General features: G+C 46.4%; 1 protein-coding gene across 1 annotated transcript in view; it reads left to right on the top strand.

The window, feature by feature from the left end:
• Window positions 1-3776: 3776 nt before the first annotated feature.
• The window catches only part of PNPLA2 (patatin like phospholipase domain containing 2), a 30051-nt gene continuing 10208 nt past the window's right edge, over window positions 3777-23619 (top strand). Inside the window, exons 1-3 of the mRNA XM_062575859.1 lie at window positions 3777-4062; window positions 20128-20360; window positions 20579-20644. Coding sequence (XP_062431843.1) covers window positions 3876-4062; window positions 20128-20360; window positions 20579-20644 — 486 coding nt within the window. The 5' untranslated portion in view covers window positions 3777-3875. The remainder of the gene's footprint in view (window positions 4063-20127; window positions 20361-20578; window positions 20645-23619) is intronic.

Here is a 23619-nt window from a genome sequence, read left to right as displayed (position 1 = left end):
ATTCACTGTGAAGGCCAAGAGCGAAGTCTACCACGAGATTTCACATGTTTTTTCAGAATCTGCTACAACCCATGCATGGTGAATGTTTCTTCCAAATGCAAAAGTAAGGCATTTAAAGCTTTCTTCTGTATCTATTTATGAACTAGTTGCCAACGAATAGGGTTTGTGCATGAGCAATGGTGTGCCTGGTAATCTGTGGCAGACTCATTTGATCTCTCATCAGGGTATTACTCCCTCCACTCCTCTGATCTCGATGAGCTCTAGTTGTGAAGGAATTGGGATTCCCTGCTTCTGCTTTGTAGATGCTGTTCTGAGTTTTCAAGGAGTCACCGCCTCCTTTTCAGACTGCAGGGATTTCCAAAGGAAGCAGTAGCAGTAGAATGGATGCTTTGCATTCCATGATGCTGTCAGAAAACCAGTGCCTGCAACAAAGATCTGGAGAGGTGGCCTGGGCTATTCTTTTTCAGGATCAGTCTAACTTGAACAGATTTTACATGAGGCTTCTTCCTAAAGAACCTTCAAAGACATTGAGGGGAAAGCAGATGACACAAAACCTTGCACCTGGAGATCACACTGGTAACTGGATTATTATTAAAATTGATGGTAGAGGAAAATGATTTAGTGATGGGCGTGACATTAAAACATGCAAAGCTTTCATAACTGGGACACACTGCTCCATCTCAAATCAGCTCTGACTGAAAATCATTACCTACAAATGCCACTGGGCTGGAACATGACATCTTCGCTACTTGGAAAGCGGTGAGAACGTCCTGGGCACTACTGGAAAGCAATGGCTCCCAGGTGGCCGTTGTCAAATAAGCTGATTTCACTCTGACCACTGAGATCAAATTTTGCAAGCTGTTGAACATAGAAAGTCCTACTGAACTCAGTGGTTTTCACTTACGTAGGACAAAAATATCTATAGTCACACTCCCATAAGGAAACATCCAATCCCAAGAGAGCAGGATGAGGGGACTGCTCCAATGCCTCAGGCAATGCCCTTCTGAACCACATTACAAACATTTGCCCTGGAACTGACTGATATAAACACACATCCCATGGGTAAGGCAAAGGCATCCAAGCCAGGCTTTCCAATGATGTCCATGACACTTCCTGGCTGCCTCGCCCAGTCCCTTGCCGGACTATGTGCGGCAGTGCTAAAGCAAGTAACATGCTAGAGACAAGAGCATACAGACTCTGCCTCTCACCTTCCATTTCAAATTATTAATTCTTATTGACTGCCAACAACCAAGGTCTTAGCTAAAAAACAAACAGACATTTGTTTGCTTGTATGTTATTACCTCATATGTACTAACTGCCCACAATTCATTGGACTAGACAACAAATGCAACAAGGAGATTACGGAGGTTTTCTCAGTGGCATCCCAAACATGCAAAGGCAAGAGTGAACTTGCAGCATTCTGACAAGAGTTTAATGAAGGTGAAAAGCTGCTGTGTAAGTCTTGCTGACCCAGCTTATTGCAGGACTACAAATGTTTTGGTAGCTGTACTTTCCTACTGAGAGGAAAAAGATTAGTTTGGAGGATTAATGATTTTGAAGAAAAACACGGTTGCTGTTTCCAACCTGCTAATGCCAGTACCCAGGAAGCGCTCTGCAAGAGACTACTGTTTTTACGTTTTATTTCAATAACCTGTTTTAACCATACAGCAATAAACTCCTCAGACAAGTAACCCTGAGGGCCAATGCAGAGTGATGTAAACAAGTCAGAGAATGAGAGTGCTGCTGATGAACAAAATGAAGCTAACCCCAGCACTACTACAATACTGTTGTTTCTGTTTTCCAGCTATAGCATGAACCATTACATGAACTGCTGAGAAGAGGAAGCAGTGTTAGCTCAAGATTAAAGCTGTTCTTGGGGTTACATGTGTTATCACACAAACAAGGTTTAGTATTCATTTTTTCCATAGGCTTCCTCTAAAGGCATGGCTCAAAGACTAACTTTATGGAGGCACAGTTCCGGCTCTGGCACAATGTTTTCCTTGGTTTTAGCTACATGGAAACATTTGCAGTATCAGCAGGAGCACAAGGTGAAAGCACTACGGTTGTTCTGATGTTAAGGGGTAAGAGGGCCCTTTAAGAGGGTTGACAAGGGTCATGTTACCACATCAAATACAATGGAGGAAATTACAAAAGCAAGTAGAAGTATGGGGGGGAAAGTTAGCTCTTTATGAAGAAAGGAGGGTAAAGGCATAAACAGAGAACTTGAGATAAGTGGGGTTAATTTTAATTCTTCAGGTACTCCAGGGTGGAGCAATTAGTACCATGCCTTAGGTGTACCTCCTGGCAGACAGGCAAAGTGGTGGCCTGGTGAGCTCTGGAGTCAGGTCTGGAAGGACAAGGCTGGAATACTGCCTGCCTGGTGGAAGGAAAGTGCAGACAGTTAAGGAATAAGTGGATGGTCCCTGTACATGGAGTATCACTCTATATGTTCAGAGCCGTGTACCAGTCTGCCTTGTATCCTTTGAAAGGCGGTGCACAGTGAAATGAGTAGGAGTGGGGATATTTGGGTAAATTCCACTAATGTAATTGGTGAAAGTCTCCTGTAGGAAGGAAATCCTAGTCCTTTGTTTAGTCTGAGAGCTGTTATGGACAGATATAATGCTGTTCCCAATGAGAAGCTTACGACCTCTTATAAGAAAACTGCTGCAAATAGATTTGTCAGGATGAATGAGGTCTTTCTTCTACTTTGAAAGAAAATACCTTCATCCCATGCTGATGCTATTAGGAAACTATTTACACTCTTCTACCACCAACTCTCCCTCCTGCTGATACTGCTGCTTTGCCTGAGTTGAGCAGCTGTTCCTCTTGCTTTCCTGGCCCTGTAAACTTTCATGCTCATCTAACTGTTTAAACAAATGTAGCCTGTACTGTCTATGACAAAGGGGGGGGGGTCCTTCTATCTTCTGAATCTATTCTGATCTCCCAATAGCACTGGCCTCTCACCCACTGCTACCGTATGGTGAGTGGGTACACAAGGGCTTGCACATGCTAAGTGTCTCTGTAGAAGCACTCCTGAGGCTTGCAATTGCCTTGATAAAAGGCAGGTAACTGTGCGTGTTTCAGTAGTTCAGGGGCAGGTCCAGAAAGTCCTGCTGAGCACAGGGATTGCCTGCTCCTTTGCTGTGGATGTGTCAGCCCTTGCCTCCCTCTCACTCCTGAGTGCCCTGTGAAAGAGGAAAGCCTATAGCTTTCTCTCCCTCTCATTTCCTGTCTGTATCTTGCTCCAGGAAAAGAGAAAACTGTGCTTGCATGGAATTCCAGGAACTGGGAGCAGGTGCCTCCAGGAAATGGCATCCCTGAGGGAAGGTAGGCTGGAGCACAGCTCTGGAGGGCGAGGTTTGGGTTACTGCAAGGACCCGAGCCGTGTGTTTCCACAGCATTGCTGTAAATGTGTTACTTCTCCTCAAAGGAACAGGCGCTGTCCCTTGAAGCAGAGGAAGCAGTGCAGTTCTGGTACCCATGTCACGGCTCCACACGCAGTAACCCCTGCAGTTCTCGCGGAGCTGCCCCCAGATGCCTCCCGCCGGCGAGGCCGCGGGGTTCACCGGAGGAAGGGTTGGCGGGAGGGGCCTCGGGCTCCTGCTGCCACTGGCTCCGCGGCCCGGCCGGCACGGCTGCCGCCTCCCGGGCGGCTTCTCCCCCCGCCGGCCGCGGGGGGCCGGGCGGCGTGGCCCGGAGGCGGGCCGCGGGGCCGGGCCAGGCGGGCCGCCCCATATAAGCTCGGTGGCGCCCGGCGGCAGCCCAGGGGCGGGCTGTGTGGTGCCGGTGGGTCGTGAACGGCAGTGTTTCTCGGCCCTGCCCCCGGCCAAGGGGGTGGCGGGATGTGAGCGAGGCCCTCGGCCGGCGCGGAGACCATGTTCCCCCCGGGCTCCACCTGGAATATCTCCTTCGCCGGCTGCGGCTTCCTCGGGGTCTACCACATCGGCGTGGCCAGCTGCCTGCAGGAGCATGCCCCCTTCCTCGTCGCTAACGCCCGAAAGATCTACGGCGCCTCCGCCGGGGCGCTCACCGCCACGGCCCTCGTCAGCGGCGCCTGCCTCGGTGAGCGGGGGGGGGGGGGGGGGCCGTTGCGCGGCCGTTGGGCGGCCGTTGCGCGGCGGCCGTTGCGCGCGCCCCCCTTCCCCCCCCGCGGCGGCGCTGAGCGGGCGCTGAGGTGCCGCAGCTGTCATGGCCCCGCCGCCGCCGTGACAGGCGGGGCGCTGCCCGCGCCGGTCAGCCTGCCCTTCCGCCCCTCCTTACTGTTGTTTTTAAAGGCGGCAGGGATGGAAATAAGGCTGCCAGGGGAGCCGGTGCTGCGTTTTTAACGCTCCTGCTCGGGGGCGGCTGCGGGGGTGGGGAGGGGTCGCTGGGGTGATGGGCTGCGGGCGCTGTGGATGAGGGCGAGGGCCCAGCGGGTCCTGCTCCAGAGGGAGGTGAGGGGGGTCCCGGCGCTTGTGAGTGGAGACTAGGCCCTTGAATTTGTCTTGCTAAAAGTAAGTCCAGCAAGGCTTTTGGTGGAGAGAGATGTTGGCCCTCGCTGTGTAGGCAGGCGCTCTTAAGCCCTGCGTGCTGGTAGGGAAGCAGCTGGAGACAGAGACATCATGCAGGGTGTGTAGGTATGGATTAGAGCTGAACAGCATCTCCAAGTAACTGGGAAGCCTCTCTATTCTGCTGTGGCATCTTTATTTCTGCAAGAGTTATTCCTGGGGGTGGAGGGTACAGAGAATTTTCTTGTCCTCTGCATGAGCGAGAAGATTTAGCTAGATGTACTATGCATTTAAGTTACAGGAGAAACATTATTATTATTTTTTTTCTAAAGCAGGCACATGAGGTAGCCTGTAGTAGTAGTTCTGTATGTGGGAGGAAAAACCCAAACAAACTCACACTAGGGTTGTTGCGCTTGGTAGCTTCTTATCTTGTTTTATTAAGGGAGTGACAAATACAGAAAAGTGCCTTAAACTTGAAATGGGAATCATGGTGTGAGAGAACAGGGCATACCTATTTAGTCTCAAAGCAGAGAGGCCAATGCTGACTTGTGTGTACTAGCCTCTCTGAAAGCAAAGTGAAACTGGAGCTGTTTACTGCTTGAACTCCTCTCACCTTGATCATAAGTGTCTTTCCAAGGAATTCCTTCCTCTTTGGAGAGGCAGAGTCTTCAGATGGGGTCTCCAGGCAGCAAAAATTAGCTCTTTCTATGCAATTAGGGCTGAACTTTCCCCTTCCTCAGCACTTTGTTTACAGAGCTGGCCATCTGGGTGTAGCAGTTTCTTCTGGAGATTGATAGGAAGCTCTTGTGAGCTGTTCAAACCTCAGCCGGGGACATGTAAGGCTCTAGCCATGCCATGATGCCAGTTTTTCTCGTGAACGATGGAGTAGGCCCCTTTCTCCTGAAGGGCCCATTTGCTGAGAGCTACCAGGAGTTTGGTTGCTTTCCTTGCTGCTGCTTCTGTTGAGAAAGTGGCTGCCCAATTAGTCTCTGAACTTGGAGGTCCCCATGCTGCTCTGTGAGGTGTGGCACAAACAAGAGACAGGCTGGCAGCAATGCTCAAATCCAGTGCCTGGCTCAGATACTGGTATAGCTCTGAGCAAGTCTCTTATCTTGTCTGTCGTGTTGATTTTGCTATTTATATATCCAGAGCATCCAGTGTGCTAGGTGTTGCCCTCCAGCTCTTCTGTGGGGATTTAACCAGCTTGGTAGAGAGGTTTCTGTGAATTAGTGTGTGTTTTTTGTGTTTTTTTTGTTTTGTTGTTTTTTGTTTTTTTCCTTATGAGGTGCAAGGGGAGGCATGACAGAGAAGATTGGGTGGAGTTAGGGGTGACCTTCCAGGCAGCACTAACTTCTCACCTGAAAGAGATTGAAAACATGCTTCTAAAGCCATCCAAGGCTTGGATCTCGGCATGCTCAAACTCTGGTTTAAGTGTGACTGTTCTGGGCTACTTTTCTGGCTGTGCTTGCAACTCTGTGTGGGGCAGGACTATATCTCAGGTAGAGAATATCTCAAAGGCAACAGAGCTGGCTCCTGAAAGTAAAAGTAAACAGGGTGCCCTGTTGGGACGTGGTATCTCTGTACTTTGTCCCTGCTGTAAACCCTCCCGATGCTGCAGGTTCCAGAGTGAAGTTCAGGGGTTAGAGTGAAATCACAGGGAAGAAGGAGAGGGAGAGCGAAGCTAGAGCTGCAGCCTGTCCTGGGAAAGCAATTCACCTACTACAGGCTGTTTTAGGATCCTGTGTGTCTGTGCTTGCTGTGCAGTTGGTTGCTGTTGCAGAATAGGTATAATAGCCTGTGGGCTTTAAAGGTTATGTTGACAGCCAGCCAGTACTGTCTGTTGCCCTGCCTGTTAAATTGGAATATTAAATAGTATCTCCTGCTGGATGGCAAGTGGAGGGGGATTTTGCAGAAGCCTTGCTTGTTTGGCTGTGTGTAGATAAAGCTACTGCTTTCTTGCACTCTGAACTGGTGACACTCCACCATGCAAAGAAAAATACTTGCTGGAAAGGACTGGAACACACTCTTCTTTTGGGGTGTTCTTTGGTTTCAATCCTTCTGGATCAAAGGGAACAGAAACTTTCCTGTACTTCAGAGTGTAAACTTGCTCTTAACTTTTTCAGCTTCTGAGCGTGTGCTCTGGTCTCTGCTTCTGTCCATCTTGCCTTGGAGCTGACTCTGCCTTTTTCCTGACTTAGCAGTCTGTCATTATTTGGGTATGGCAGTAAGGCTTTCCTATGTGCTAATATTGAACCAAAAGCTGTGATGAAATTGTTTGCAGCTGTAAGAACTCAGTGTAGAATTTGAAGGCACATTTCAGAATACTTGGTAAAAGAGCGGTGGGCATGCCTATCAGCTAAGCAGAGGGTCTTATTTTGAAATAAGATGCCGGGAGGTATTTATGGTCTGATATGACCTTGGCTAGCCCTTGTTAAGCACTTTACCATTAGACTGTAGGGATCTTGGATTTGCTTTCCAGGGCTACAGCATTTGAAGTCCCCTTTTGAGCTTTGAGGTTCTCTTGTGCATTGGCATGAAAAAGCATTGCTGCTTTTTGCGCAAGAATCCTCTGTGTGCATATCAAGTCATATCACGCAAAATCAAGTGTTTCCTGAGTTACTTGAATGTTCTTACTATGGTTTTGTAACATGAACTGCTTTTTCTCATGTTTTTTTTTCTGAGAGACAGGCAAGGTGGGCGTCTCTGAAGCCTATGTGTCCTCTCTTGGGGCTACTGGAGCCCTTCACATTAGGAAATGGTATGGACCAAGCAGAGAATTCCTTTTGTTCTGTCTTTGCACAGCCTTTCTTACACTTCAGGAGAACACCAAACTCCCACAGACACAGAGTGTCTAATAGCCACAGCCTCTGACAGCAAAACTCACCTTCCTGCCAAAGACAAATGGATTCTGTAGCTTTCCACAAACACGAGGTCTGAAGCTCTACAGGCTCTTACCTATCTGAATAAATCCTTGAGTCAATGGACCTGTGTGAGTAAAACTGGCTGTGTGATGTTGTAAGACTGTCCTTTTTTGGTTGCTAGTAATGCTAAAATTCAGCCAGTGCCAGGTTGCTAAGCCTTTGATGCACTGTGGCAAAAAAGTCTTTATTAAGGGGCTTGAGTCATCTCACTCCAGTGAGGGTCATGGGACTTGGCGTGCCTGCCTTGGAAGTGTAGCACCCTGAAAGAATTACGGTATGTGAACCTGTAATCACTGACAAGCTGTGTCTTTAATCTGATGATGAGGCCCTGGGCTGTACTTGAGGCTGTTAGTTAACCAACAACAGTCACAGCATCTCCATTGTCTGTAAAGCGTGCAAATATTCTGTCCTTTGCAGTTTCATGGCTGAGGGTGGGTTAGGTCTGTTGAATTGTTTCTTTTTTTTTCTGGGAAGAGATGGGCTCTGCTGTCAGAGGCACTGCTGGCTATCAAACCATCCCACATGGGGGAGTCCAGCTGTTCTATAGTCTAAATCAGCTATAACAGTGTAAGCAAAAAGGATAAAGCAAGCTGTGGGAGTGCTCTTAGTATGAAGAATACAGAAAGGAAGCCATAAGTCTGCTAGACAGAGCAGTGTTGTTCATGGTATTTCTTGAGAAGCTCTTCCTAGATTGTATACAAGTCTTAGGCAGGACTCTGTCCCAGTCTTGACCTGGGATGAAGTATTCAGGTTGACATTCAGGTTTACTTGTAACCTGTTGTCATGTGGCCATCAGAAAATTCACTCGTAAAATGTACAGATTTTTCCCATGGTCAACAATCTTTTTTTTTCTTTCTATTCCACCCCCACAACACACACTTCTATTTGAGATTGAGATCAATTAACAGTAGTGACCTCCTAAATATCATGCTCCTCAAATTTGATTATGTCAGTGAAAAGGCCTAAGGACTGATCACAGGCTATTTTGTGTGTGTATGTGGAGTCTAACACCAAATCCCAGATTGAGCAAGGAGAATAAATCGGCTTAGTCATTATGGAATCCTCGGAGCAATGCCAGTTTATATTGGCCAAAGTGTGAATCATGAAGCCTTACCTAGGAGGAATCTTTGCGGTGTTGTCTTGTGTGGCTGTGGGAAGAGATCTGTAGATCTCCTCCAGGTACATGATGCAAGGCTCCATAGCATGTGGAACCTCTCAATACTTTGAGTAAAACTGCACAGGAGATGTAGTCACTTGCATCTCCTATGAGGGTCATAACTTGGGAAAAAAAGATATACCAAATTTGGCAGCCATTCCTCAGTCAATGGGAGAAAAGCCACTCTTGTGTTCATGCAGCATGACACAGATTTCACTCTTGGATAACTTCCTGGCCTTCACCAGAAGTGAAAAAGCTGCTGCTTTTTCTTCTGGCTCAAAATAAAGGTGGGGGTGGGAATGTTTCTGTGCTCAGTAACTCGGAAATACTCACCAAAGGTGAGGTGGAAGAGCTGGATCAGTGACAGCAGTGGTCACAGGACTGTAAAGCCGGGTGTCCAGAGGAGTAACCTGGCAGCCAAGCAGACAGAGCACCACAACTGGTGTTGGGGGGAGCTTGTTCCTGCTACCTGCCTGGCCTTAATAAGGATATTTCCCTGAGGAAATGTGCTCTCACGGGCATTTTGTTGGATGAGTCGTTGAGAAGCCAGGCAGCTGCTTTTAGTGAAAAGCATAGTCAAAGCAATGCGTGTGTTTTTGTCTTGTCACCCACTATTTTGGGAACAACAAGATGCCCAGCCTGCTCCCTGTCAGCTATGCCAGCCATATGACATCAGTAGCAACAGCTCAAGTGATCTTTGCTTGTTCATTCCTCTGACCTAGAATTTCAGCCTCTGTCTTGAACTTGTAGCATGTCCAGGCTGTTTTACTTCTTTCTGCCTCTCCTCTTATCTGCAGAAGGATGGATCGCTCAAGGCACCTGCAAATCCTTCCTATAAAATAGGAAATGCTCTTGTGTTTTTCTAGGTCATGTGTCTGGTTATGACTAGGCTTGAAAGCTAACTTTAATCCTATCAGATCAAAAACCTTCCTCCAATTTCTTGCTCTGTCTTCCAGGCTGCCACTGTCTTAGCAGTCAGGTTTGTTCTGCTCAAATGTCCGGCAGTGCTATGTCACTTGTGACAAGCTGACAAGCCTGTTCCTGTCCCTGGGGTTGTACAAATCTGCAGTACAATGTGTCCAGGAGAGCTGCCCTCTGTGTTCTGAAGAAGGGGACTCTCCCAAGCTCAAGGGCTCAAAATAAGTCAAATTCAACATGATCTCAGTGGCAATCAGTCCAAGTGGGTGGCCTTTGTTATTTTTCCTGGTGCTTGAGGTATGTCAGGTGCGACTGTCATGTAACTCTTTTCAATCAGTTAGTAGAAGCTGCACCATTGCCAAGGATCAGGTTGTTAGTGTAAAAGCTCCCTCAGACAAGTAAGAGGTTTGCTGCAAAATGTTCATCAATCACTCCCTTGAGGCCTTCTTAGCAATCTGAGACTTTGTGAGCTCCTGCTTGATCACTGCTGGCCCCACTTTTCTAGGATGGCTCTTGCAGAGAAATCGAGGCAGAGCCCTCTCCTGTCGCATCACTTTTCTACAGTACCTCCACTTCCAGCCTTAGTCTTGGTCCTTCCCTATGCTGGGAAGCTGATAGTTTTTGTAGAATCTGAGGCTTTGCATTGCCCTTGACACTGACTGAGACTTAAAGCCATGGCCTTTCCAGTACAGGGAAGGGCCAGATCTACACTGGTAGCTTCTGTCTCATGAACTGCCTTATGCAGCTGTTTCCTAGGCTTTGGGGTATGCAGAAATTGGAGTTGTTCTTCTGAGGATGAATCTCTTTCTCTTCCTCCTATAATACAATCTCTTTGAATGGATGTTGGTTTTAGAAGTCTTTCATTCAGGGTTAGATTTTAAGGGATTGAGTACTGTTTTGGCATTGCCAGCTCAGTACTCTCTGCCACTGCTGTGGATTATCTAGTTCACCATTTTATGATGGTGGCAGCAGTTGAGGGTGTAAATGAATCAAAGAGCCCTTTTAATTATGTTAATTAAAAGAGCTTCTTTTACTGGCTTCATTTGAATGCTGCTGATTCAGAGCTTGTTTCTGTGAGAAGATTATTCCTGTATATAATGAGGCAGGGTGTGAATTCAGACTCCTATAGTTATATCATGCATAGAGGAAAGTTCAGTTCAGACGAGGCTGTCAGCACAGGGGTAGCTGTATCTGTTTATCTGGCCTGCTATTATAATAGTGGATTTGGTTAAAAATGTCTTTATGGAGACAAACTAGCCATTTAATTACTAAGCATACTTCTGCAGACAGATTCATTCTGAGTGCGTTAGCTCCAGGTGGATGTTGCTACATCTGTCTTGTGATCTTCCTTCTGCACTGATCAGCCTAGTGGGAAGGGTGAAGCAGAGGCCCTTCCCTCAAAGGGGTCTGTGCAGTGCTCTGCAAGCAACTTCTGTCCTGTTCATGTGTTTGGTCTCAAATTCAGTCATCTCAATGCTCAGGAGCTGTAGCTATTGGACTGCTGCTGACATCTCTGGGGGAAAGGTAGCATCAGTCTCTAGATATTCCTTGGGATTTGAGACACAAGACTGTCTTTTAGTCTCCCTGAAGCTATTTCCCAAATAAGCTCCTTCATGCAGGATGAGATTCCTCACAGAATGAAATGCATCTGGGCTTCCTGCCTTTCACTGAGGACCGCTTTGGAATGAAGCTTTCCCTTCTCACTTCCTTGCTGGTAGCCTGCTCTGCTCATGCCATGGCAAGTGGGTAAAGTTTAGGAGTGTGAAGTGGCTCCTTACATGTCTATGAGATGAAAGGGCAAAGCGGGCACAGCAAGCAGCATGCCTGTAGGCACGTGGGGAGGTGCTTGGCATGGCATGGAGCAGTTGGCCAGCAGTGCAAGCATGAGGGAGCTGGGCATGATGCAGGCTTAGGGCCAGAGGAGGACTGTAGAGACATTCCTTTCATTCTGTGCCAGGGCAGGACAGTGCTCTAGCAGCTGTGCAAGTGAGGACAGGGAAGAAGGGAGACAGACACCCTTCACCAGTAATGGAGCCGGCCATGTTTCTGATAACGTCTCTAGTGAACACAAAACACTGTCTACAAGCACACAGGAAAGCTTTCAGCAGGGATTGGGCTGAAAGCCACAGAAAACTGTATATGGGTCTCCTTGGTGTTCAGCCTTATTTTGATGTTAGCCAGCTGAGGGCAATGGCTACTGGGCAATAAAACTGAAGTCACTCTGGAGTGGCAGGCAGCTATTTCTTTAGGCTCTGACAGTGGAAATGCTGATTGCTCATTTCACTTATTTTCACAAATCTGGTGCAGGTGCCTGGCAAAGGCAAGCTCGCTTAGCCTTGCTGGTATTTTGGTAGTTGGGAAAAGCCAAGGCTCTGTTCTGTACCACAAGTCTTATTTTTTCCCCAGAGCGTCTTACCTCTAGTGGAACCTTTGCTGCAGTGATATCATACAGTGGAAGTGGTGCACTCTTCCTTTAGGTGTGTGTTGCCATCCTGTAAGCTGACCCTGAGATGCGAGTATGGAGTGTTTGTAGTGTTTTGCATGTGTGTGAGACTTACTCATGCCCCTGTACCACGTATGCCTCTGTGCAGGGCAATCGAGAAAGGCTATTTAGCATTTTCAGGAGGAGCATGTTTTTTCAGTCCATTCCCCTTTCTACCTCAGCTCTTGTATTTCCCCTCCACTGGCTTTCTCTTGTTGAGTTTTTGCTTTTAAAGGGCAACAGTTGGGAACCAGCATTGCTCTGGCTCAGAGCAAGCAGCAGAAATCTGAGCTGGAGCTGCTTCTTGCTTTGTGAATCCCTTTCTCCTGTCACCTAGTGCAGTTTGAATTGTATTATAGGACTGACATGGATGGATGAAGACAGGTCATGGCTATCATTATAGCTTTCCCAGGGTCCTGAGCAACCTCTCCTCTTCATGTGCTCTTATGCTATTTAATTTCTTCTAACACAATGAAAACAAATGCCAAATTAAGCTTTGTATTAGGGAATTACAGTGGAAAAAGATTAGGCTCATGGGGATTGCAGTTGTGTTGTGACAGAGAATGATCCTGGCTATCTGCCTGAACTGAGCTGCCTCTTGTCATTCCTATTGATTGTTGCTCATAGCAGCTGCTCTGTTCTCGGGTTTTGTTGCAAGCATGTGATGCTTTGGTCCTGGCCACTGAAACAAAGTGGGCCTTGGCTTGCAGGACATCAGTAGGGTGCTGACGCTTTGGTTTACCAACACTCCAACAATTCCAGTGCAGCGCTCCAGTGGCCAGTGCAAAGGTTTTGCTGAGAGACCTGATCAAGCCTGGCAGCTCTTCTGTCCATTCTCACAAAGCTTTTTTGCTTGTGTCCTAAGGAGACAGACTTGCTTCAAAGTCAGGTGAGGTGTGAACTGTGCATCTGCCCTGTGGCTTGCCCAAGGGGCCTACCCTGTGGATGCCGGTGTGAAGACAGGCAGGTGATAGTTGCTGGGGGCTGCCCTGTGCAAGAGGGAAAAATGGGTGACTTAAATGCAGATATCCTTATCTGCTCCCTACATCTAGGGTATGGTGATAGTTCGGGCACCTCTTAACTGGTATCTTGAACACACAAGATGACAATTCCTTTTGGCTCAGAGGGGAAAAAAGACTCCTTTCATAATGGATTTATTTAATTTAATCGATAAAGTGGCTAGTAGCTCTTTGTTTTTTAAAGTTCTACTCTAAGAAAAACTTCTCTGGGACAAATACATTAATAAGAGGGAGGCTCCTGGTTCTGAAACAGTTGCAGGTGATTTGAATAGGCTTTTCTTTCCTGCTGCAGCCTGCATCTTGGCACTGCTTGTGTCTACACTTTGCAATACTGAGCATGGTAAATCTGGGCCATAAGGTGTAGTGGACTGATCCCTTCCTTCAGCATCTGCCTCTGGTTGCAAAAGCTGATCCTAATTGAAAAGCTATCTCTTCATCTTGTTGCTTCCACCTGCCCCACCTGTAAAGTGAAACTAGGCATTTCTTGTCATGGTATGATGGGGATCCCTAGGAGTTAACTCTGTCATATGTGTCGGTGCCCTTCTTTCTGGGGCAAAGGAAGATATAGCATTATGGTTGGTGGCCAGGCTTTCTAAGAGTCATCCTTTGCAGAGTTGTTTGTCAAGTTCAGTGGTTGAATCCTTGCATGAAGCCCCTGATGGAAACAGTTATCTGCTATAGAGAACAGCCAGCTGTGCTCAGCTGTGTATAGCTGTCCTCAGACTGCCTAGGTGTGTGTTTTCGGATAGCTGTATTTGCTCTGTGTGCATGGGGGGGAGGGAGAGCTTCCTTCCTGTATCTGTAATCTGGAGGCAAGTCAGCTGAGCTGCTTCCTGTTATCTGATGTCAAAATAGCAGGAGAGAAGGAATGAGTGAAAGATTTGAAATAAATACCTATAAACATAAAAAATATAAAAAATAAATATACCTCAAAGCAACAAAAAACGAGGAAGTTCCTGAAGAATGCTTTGTTCTGCTGCATGGTATTTCTTAATATTTCAGGGAAATGTGCACAGATGTGAAAGTAATTGGTGACTTCAGAGATTTCATGTTAGCTGCCTTCCCCTAGGCTGGCATGCTTAAAAAATGGGCAGCTTTACATCGTTTTAAATAATGAATTTATAGAACTTCTGGAAAGCAAGGGACAGACTTTCCTACATGCATGCAAGTTTTGTTGACATATCTGTCCTTAAGATTTCACACTGGAAATTAAGCCATTGATCTGTAATCTGTAAGCAGCTGTGGGGTATGCCTATCACTTGGGAATATCTTATGAGGGCATATCACATTCTCGCTTTGTTTCCTGCAGGTGTGAATTTATCTTTGGACCCGCTTTTGACATTCCTCCAGCCTCACTGATAAGCAGTCAGAATGTGTTGGATCAGGATCCCATTCAGTGCAAACTGGCCTTCACTCAGCTTATCTCAGATGAAGATCTACCTGGTTCTTGTTCTCTTGGAGCAATGAGTAGAAACCAGGTTGCTTCAGCATAAGCATGGGAAAAGGCACAGAAGTCCCGCCAAGTAGAGGGTATCTTTCATGAAATAAGGTCACTGCCCACAAGAATTAGTTGTCCTTGGATCACCAGGCCTATTGCTATGCACTTGTTTGTCTGTCAAGCAAATGGGCACTTCTGGCAGTTTGAGTGGCCTGTGAGGAAATATTCATTAAAATTCATTTTTTTTCTAGTTATCAACTTGCAAATTTTGTTTCAGTGCCTTTTGTTCATAGCTTTGCACTTCCAGGCTGGCAACAGGACTGCATTAGTGTTCTCCTAGGAGAGGCCAGGCGGGAAAAGCATGTGTGCTGCTTAGTTTTGGTATTCAGAGAACAGGCAGGTGCAGGAGCTGTGCATGCTGATTTTGAGCAGCTCAGGGTTTTTGTGGAAGAATCCAGGAGAGCTCTCCTGAAATCTGTGCTCATCATTGCAGACTGGCTGTTGGCTATTGCAAAGATGAGATGCTGGAACAGGTCCCTGGCTGGAGCAATAAGGGATAAACAGCCAAACTAAACTAGCTTGGAGTGAGATCATGCTGGTGAATGCCTTCTGGCTCACTTGTTCCTAAATTCAGGTCTGAACAGGGATCTGCTGATAGGAAGAGTTAACAGCTCCGGTAATGCTGTAGCAAGCATCTGAGTCAAAAGCAAAGTGCAGAGGCAGAGATTACAGCTGGGGACTCCAGCAGGGGATACCTTGCTTGGTAGTATGCAAACCTATTTCTAACAGGTAACTGATTGGGCTATACCCTGTTGTGGTAAACAGGAGCTGGCTTCTGTACTCAGAAGCTTGCAGCCTAAATTCCAAACTAGAAAGGCATTAGGCCCCTCAGTTACTGGCACAATGTCAGAAGCACCTACACTTCCTTCTGCTATTTGGCTTCTCTTCAAAAGCTTTCAGTATCTGTGTGTCTGGCCAGTTTGGAGTCATAGCTTGGTGATGGGACTACAGAGAGGCACAGTTCCCTGGAGTAGCTGATGTGTAGGAAGGAGTCTGTCTGGATTTTTGTTGGTGCTGAACGAGGTGCAAGTTTAGCATGGATCTTACAGGGGCTGCACAGTTCCCTGCCTGCTCTTAGTCCAGGCATCTGCAGTCCGGGATGTTGTCACTGCATGGCCTCCTTACTGAAAGACACTGCTGGTCTATGAGGAGCCTGAAGGAACACAAGAGTTGTTGCCTGTGCTACCTGAACTGCAGGGACCATGGCCTCCAGAAGGACATGTGCAGGCAACAGTAAGGCCTTAAACATAGCCTGGAAAGAAGAGTTAGATTTGCTCCAAGAGATTCTTCAGTTAGTCAGGGCCAAGTCTGGGGCAGGATGGCTGGGTGGTACACCTCTACCAGAACTAGAGCAATGTCCTGAAGCTCCCTTGGCAAGTCAGTGGGCTTGGCAATGCCCACTCCCTTCCCCATATGTGCTTTCTGCCAGCAGGAAAGGGAGATGCTGCTTTGGCATCCACCACCATCCCTGCTGTCCTTTATTTTCCATCCCTATTTGAATGCATTTCTTTCAAGCTTACGTTCTTGTTTACTGCTGCAATAGCCAGGGGAGCAGAAATGTTCCTGGCTCAGGCGATGATCTTTGTACTGACATGGAGCTGTTCCAGAGGGGGCCGCAATGTCACGGGTGAGCAGCAGCAGTGTGAGTTGCTTGGTGGAGTGTCCTGAATGCCCCCTCCCTCTTCGCCTCTCTCTGCTCCTATTTTTGTTTATTACATCTTGAGGATTTGTTTCCCACCCATCTCTCTCGAAATACTTTATGGGTCAACCATCCTGCTGACGTGTTATTGGATAGTGTCACATCAACATCATCATGTTCCCTCAGTGCAAGAGCTCAGCAAAAGCCCTGCTGCTAAATATACAGGTGTGAAAAGCCCCATTTCCCTTCCCATCACTCCTTTTGCAGCTTACCAGAGAAGGTGCATGGGAGGCTTAGCTCTTGTGCTGGTCCTTGTCCATGTGTACTGCACAGGACTGAAATGACTGTTCTGTTTCATTTTGGAGCTCTTAGCCACGATGCCAGGAACATCTCTCCCCCCAGCTAACATCAGTTAGATGATTGATCTGGAGTAGCAGACCCCTATGGCTGGGGGTGCTCATATGCAGTTATAAATAGCATGTGCTACTGAGTGCTTCTCAGGTTAGAGAAAGGTAGTTCAGGGGAATGCATTCAGAATGAAAGGTGATGAAGTTTGCAATGGGCCTTAGTTCCTTTGGGCTCTCCTGGAAATAGCTCTGGATCTCCTTTGTTCCTGCTCCTCTAGGAAATGTGACCTGTATCTTGTTCTGGTTTTGTGGTGAGCAGACTTACCTGAGAATGCAAAGCAGTAGGTACTCACTGGGTCATTCTGGAGTCAAGCATGACTGGTGGAAGTGACAGCCAATTTTTTAAACATGATGATCTTGTCATATCAATAAGTTAATGGGAAACTGGCTTGACATTACTAGTTCATAATTCATTTTCTAGTTGTTGCTTTCAGGACTACCTTGCTACATTCAGCCTTGTTTTGACAAAACGCATTGTGGGGAAGAATGACTTTTCTAAAGAAAATAAAATATTTCATGTATTGTCATTATCAATATTACCATTATTAGAGGAATATTGGTTTAGTGAATCTGTACGGGGAGAAGTGCTGGATGAATTGGTTGGTGGGAGAAGAATGAAGTGTTTTCTCAGCAGTCGGTGCTAGCTATTACAGGTTGTCTGTGTCCCTTGGCACATACCCCAGGAAAGGGAAAGGAACTTAGCTCAGGTTTTTCATGTGACCTGTGTCCTGAATCACCAGACCCATCAAAACCCATGGGAATCTTTCTTGTGGACTGGAGTTGGCACTGGATTAGTCCCAGCAAGTGGCAGCTTGTGGCTGACCCCTGCAGGACTCGTCACTCTCTACTACCTCTCATTTAGCAACTCCCTCTGGCAGCCTCTGCAAAATCCAAAGCAGAATTTGTACTTGTTTTCCTGGAACAGCTCTTCTGGTAATTGTGCGACTAAAACACTCTTGTCATCTTTCTCCTCCAAAATTATTTCCAAGAGGCCTTGTCATCTGTCATGGGCCCGGCTATGTAAACCTGACTCCTGTGGCTGAACCCTGAGCTGGCCCTGATTCCAGGAAAGCCAGTGGTACTGCAGATTGCCCTGTGCCCACCTCTCCTTGCAGAGTCTTTCTGCTCTCAGCACTGGTGTAAGAGCCAGCAAGTCCAGTAGGATCACAGCTGCCTTTCAAGTAGAATAACCTGGAGCTGCTTGTACATAAGCTGTGTGTGTATATACACGCATGTATAAAATACAAAAATGGTTCAAAGGACATTGCTAACCAGGAATAAATTGTTTTGTCCCCTTTTTCTCCCCTGATACACAGCTGAGTGGCAGTGGGAACAGTGATAGAGCAGGCAGCTGCAATGTCAATTCTCAAATATTGGGACAGTCTGTTTCTTGGTGTGTTGAGATTTTACTGTTTTGTTTTCCTTAGAGCTAAAATTCTAGGCTGAAAATTGCTTAACATTAGTCATTAGCTCAACTTAATATTGATAACAACTGCAGCTATTAAGTATTTCTTTCTGCGTACTAATATGAAGTCTGAAAGCATCTGTCTATAAGCACCATCTTTTGGGTCATCTTCCAGCAGGGCTTTGCATGCAGTGTATCTCTGCACAGTTGCATGCTCAACACTCACCTGCCTGTTGGGTTTTTTATCTAAGACAGCAAATCCCTGCAATGCAGTCAGTGCAGTGGACTTGCCTAAGGTCCTGTGACCAGCATGCTGGACTGGGGGTTCATCCAGTTTTTGGCTCCATTGCAGGTTCTTTGTGTGTCTTTCAGCCCTTGTCAGATGTGAGGGCATCTTAGAGATCACTATGAAGTACTTCCATGTTTATAAAATGTGATTTTGGTGTGAGGCTGACTTTCTTCATGTTAGGAAGGATGTTGAACCATGCATTTATCAGAGTGGAATGTCTTAGTGCTGATTGAGGAAGATCAAAGTTAAGCTGCTATACATTGCTCCAGGGCAGAGCAGAAGACTGGGATCATAGTGCTGAAAATCCCTTCAGAAAGGGGAACTTGAATTTTCTGCTAGGTCACTACCTCAAAGTACCTATAATCCTGACCCCAGAGTCTGTGGTTATACTCTATGGTCTGATTCTGTGCTTGCTGGAGCTACTGGTGGTGGTGACTTTCCTAATACGGAATCGTATTCCCATGCTGTGCTAGTGGAAAACATGCCGCTGTAGCACATCTTGCAAAAGAATGGGCTGTGTCAGAATAGTTCTGAGGGAGTTGCTCTTATCTCTGTTTATTGACCTAGGTCTAAGTTGGCTTCTTCCATTCTACTGCCTCCTTTCTGCAGCTGCAAGACTGGGTGGGGAGGAGAGCAAAGTGGGAGGGTTTCAAGTTGACTTGAACTGATAGGCTCTTTCATCTTTGTCCAGGAACAGAATTTCAGTTTGATTGGAGACAAGACCTCATTTGCGAGAGCATAGCTACTTTCCCTTGATCTCCTTACTGCTCTTGGACATATATTCCCTATGTCCCTGGGAGTACAGTGATTGCCTGGTACCCGGGGAATTTAGTTTTGCATCTCACCCTGGCTAAGAGACAAGCCTGGAAGCAGCAGTCAGTATGTGCAAAGGGCAGCATGTTGAGGATTTGGCTTGGTTTGATGTTTTTGTTTTTGGTCTGTTCAACCCCCCTCCAGCCCTTCTTCCCTTTTCCACTTCAGAGCTCTGATGTTCTTGCCAGATTGGGTTCCTAGTGACTCTGAGATAATGGGCTTAGATGCCTTTCCTTTTGCACAGACAGGATGCATCTTCTCTCTCCAACCCCAGCTGGGTCACTGTGTGAAAGTGCAAAGCATGCACACTTCTTGAATCCTTCTTGCCATCAGGGCCTGTTTTAATGCTGTGGAGATGGGTGCAGTGGAGGAAATGATGCACCAACATCTCCCTAGGTGTCTCAAAGTCACTCCTTCCCTAATAGAGCATAGTAAACTGAATCCTAGTCAAGATTATGATCTTGACTCAACTGCCTCAAAATGCCTGTCTCCCTTCCCTCTGCCTAAATGGAGCTATAGGACAGTGGATTTGGATTGGGCAGGATGCTCAAGCAATGCTGAGAGAACACAGCAACTCTGCAAAAAACATAGGAAAGCTCTACTTCTGCCTGAAATATGGTTGAGATTGTCAAGAGAGCTGTTGACAACTGATTAGCTGGAAAACACCAGTGTTTCTGCTTACTGACAGGTGTCTTGTTTCAAGTCAGTAAAAAAAGATGTTTGTAGAGAAGTTTTAGTGGAAGATATTAGAGTGGGCTTAGCCAAAGCTCAAAGCTGTTAAAGCAGTGCCCTTGTCTTGTGTTAGTTTGTCTTTTTATCAGTCCTGCATTGATCGGTGAAGCAGATTCATATGATCTTCCTGGACTTTATATAATGTGTAAGATAATGGAAGCTTATCACAGTGAGCAAGTGTGAGGGCCAACAACAAATTTCAGTGACTTCTGTAACACTGTCCATTATAGCCTTTCATCTCAAGTTATATCAGCAAGTAGAAGAAATTGAGTAAAGCTGGACAAGGCTTTTCTGTATCTAATTTTGTTAAGAAGGTAGTTTTGACTAGCATTTCACAGTGCATTTCTTTCTCTTGTTGCAGGTGAGGCTGGTGCCAGTATCATTCGAGTGTCAAAAGAAGCACGGAAGAGGTTCTTGGGCCCACTCCACCCATCTTTCAACTTGGTGAAGATTATTCGGATCTGCATGTCCAAGACTGTGCCAGAGAATGGGCATGAAGTAGCAGCAGGACGCTTGGGCATCTCCCTCACACGGGTCTCTGATGGAGAAAATGTGATACTGTCAGACTTCAAGTCTAAGGAGGAGCTGATCCAGGTGAATGGGAGCATAGAGCAGAGGGCTAGGGTGGAGCTGCAAGCTGTTTTTTTTTGTTTGTTTGTTTGTTTTTTTTTTCCTTGGTCTCCAAGTGCCCTTATTAATGGAATATAATTGTCAGCATGTGCCAGTGGTACTCTAGGAAGAGTAGTGGATTCAGTAGGCTTTGATCTGGTTCTTGCTCAAAGGGTTTTACATGCTGGATCTTTCTCCCTCAGGCCTGTGTCTGCAGCACTTTTATCCCTGTCTATTGTGGGCTGATACCTCCAACCTTACGTGGAGTGGTAAGTAAGAGTCTAAGATACTCCTTCATTAAACTATATGCTAATAAAAGAAGTCAGAAATGCTGGTGCTCAATTTTGACAGTCCTGTTGCCTCCCTACTGGCAGTAATTAGTTTGAAGAGGCACAAGAAATCTCCAGATAAACAGCTTCAACACAGCATTCTCTGCTGTTAACTGACAAGACTTAGCTTTTCAAAACATGAGGCTTGGCGTTTTTCATTGAATGTACCTTCTTTTCGGTGCTGCCTGCAGTTGACTGAAAATGCTAGACAAATTACTCTTCCTATTCTGCTGTGGTGTATTTGTACCATCTCTGCGATGGGCAGTTCTCTCTTGGCTTGTTTTGTCTTCTGGATCTTGCATGCAGTAACTGGTGCGTTTCCCCCCCCCCCCCCCCCCCATACTCTTCTGTCAGGAGTGGATACCAATTCGGGCAAGTGATAACTGTTTTAGCAGATAGTTCTCCTAGCTTTTTGGTACAACACTCTAGCACTGAAGCTTCAAACCTCTGCTCATGAAAAGAGTTCAGATCACCCCAGGATAGAAATTACTTAGTATAGTCCATCTCCCACATGCCTGGGACTCTGCAAAGTTTTAATGAGAGGTGATGACACCAGACCTCTCTTCCATGAATTTCTTATCCTTTGTATGGAGAGTAGTGCTCTGCTGCCTAATAGAGCTATCTTTAAAGGGAACCTGCTGCTCTTTAATTTCTTCTCCAGGACTGTCTGGAGTAAGCTCTGCTCTCCATGTCAGTAGATTCCAAATGCAAGCTTCTGCAAAGTACACAGACCTGAAAAAAGTGCTGGGGTATCTCTGCATATTGCAGTTGTGCTTGAGGGCCTCAGCTGAACTTGGATTCCTCTTCTGCTACATAAGTTAATGCACACATTAAGAGGCAGCCTGTTTGCAAACTAACTACTCAAAAGGGAACTGTTATATATGCCTTGGTTTCCCCTCAAGAGACCTGGCCAAAATGCCGGTCTGCCAGAGCATGGCATTGAATCTGTTTCCTGTGTCCTAAAAGTGAGATCAGTTTTGTTCCTGTGTAATATATAGTTTGCCTGTTTTTTGTCTTGTCCAAGCATGTTAGGCAGGGAAGTGATTACAGCAAATATAACTAGAGGAAATGTCTTCAGAGAAGTGACAAAATTGGCAATGCTTGGGTGTTCGCTCAATAGCTACAGGCTAAGCTTCTGTCCCGCAGCTGGTGAGAGCGTAGAGGTGGCTCTTGCATGGGCCCTCTTGGGTGGCAGTTGAGATCAGCTCGGCTCAGGAAAACCTCCTTCTTTCCAACTGCGTATATCATGAGGGTTTCTGGAATTTGCAGCTGCCCAGGCATACCAGGGGATGACCTCTCATGTCAACACTTCCTATGGGAAAACGGGGAAAAAAATGAATGTGTTGGGAAAATTAATTTCTCTCTCTTCCTCCAGAAAATAATGGCACCTTCCTGCTTTGAAAAAGTTGCTGGTGAGGGGAGAGGCTGAACTAGGCTGGGTATGAAACTAGGAAAAGGCCTTGAAACTGGGCTGTATAGCTCCTAGCAGTTCTGCAATTACTGTATTTACCAATGAAAAGACTGTCAGGTTATCTCAAAGCAGAAGAAACAGTTTTCATGGCATTTGAAAAAAATTGTGTGCAAGGTAAAATCTGTACCCAAATCCCCCTTTTATCCTAATCTTCCAGTGGTCTCTTCTCTGAATACTTGTAGCCACATGAATAGGAGGATGAGGATGATGTGCATTCTTTCTAGTGACATCTGTTCACTCATGCTGCCACCCTCAGGGAAACTTATGCTTCTGCATCCTGGCTGTAAAATGTGCATTGTTGTAGATAAGCTGCAAAAACATTTACCTCCATCTTCTATAACCAAAGTGGTTATCTGGCACTTGCACTGCTTGCATTACTCTGTCCTCTTCCTGCTCCACCTATCCCAGTCTCTTCCCTGCACTGGGAGTCAATCAGCCAGACTTCTCCAGCTTGAGCTCTGAGCCCAAGAGCCTATGAGCTCTTCCCTGGGCTCGCAGGAGCTGATCAAAGAGGTCTCTGCCTGTCTACCTTCCAGAGCAAGAGAACAAAGCACAAACCATCCTCTGACCTAAAGGGACAGCATTTTTCTACGCGTCGTGCTGCAAAAGACCAATGCCAGTTATCGGTCTGCCTGTGAGAAAAAGCAAAGCATGGGGCAGAATGAAGCACCTCCTCCTGCCATCAGTGTTCCCTGCTTTGTATGGGTTCAGCCTGCACTAGCTTTGCCTTGTGCCTGCTCAGCTCTTTACCACCTCATTAAGCTGGAAGATGGGTTCCTCTTTGACCTTGCACAGTCCCTTTGGTAGCAGCTGTAACAAGCTCATTCCCTTTTTGGCCATCCAAAGGGAAGAGTTTCAGGCAGAAAATAGAAGGATCAGCCCTGCTGTAAAATTGGTAGGACTCTTCTGTGGCAGGGATTCGCAAGAGCTGGAGTTGTTGGTCTGCAGGGCTCTCAAACCTGCTCTTTCAGCCTGACCTGTGACCCTTTTCCTTTTTATCTTCTGCATGTTGCTTGCTCTGCCAAAGGCCTGTGATAGGGATTGTCTTGCTCAGCTCCTTGTGCAATTATGGTACTTTAAATAATTCTTTGAATTGAGTACATGCTGCCAGGGCTGTCCTTCCTGCAAGGATAACATAAATGTATTTATGGTACTTATGTACAGAACATTCTCTGATAAGAGGGTGCCTGCTGGGGCAAAACCCAAGTCCCTTGTACTCTGTTATCATGCTAAAGCGAGTGAATTCCAAATGTGTATGCATGTGTTGAGACTGCTGCTTGATAAGCTTGCTAGCAACAAATCAGCTGCTCTTGTTTTTATTAAATTGTCCTCTAGTGGGACCTGTGTCTGAGCTCTTTAATTTTAAAAACAAGTCAAGAATGGTTTATTTGAATGGCTCAGTGTCAGTGTGACAGCTTAGTGGTAATTTGCACTGTGAATGGTT

The sequence above is a fragment of the Rhea pennata genome, chromosome 5 (genome assembly GCF_028389875.1).
Source record: "Rhea pennata isolate bPtePen1 chromosome 5, bPtePen1.pri, whole genome shotgun sequence".
NCBI classification, from domain to species: domain Eukaryota; kingdom Metazoa; phylum Chordata; class Aves; order Rheiformes; family Rheidae; genus Rhea; species Rhea pennata.
The sequence above is the reverse complement of the archived record's forward strand: the minus strand, read 5'-3'. Positions and strand labels throughout refer to the sequence as shown.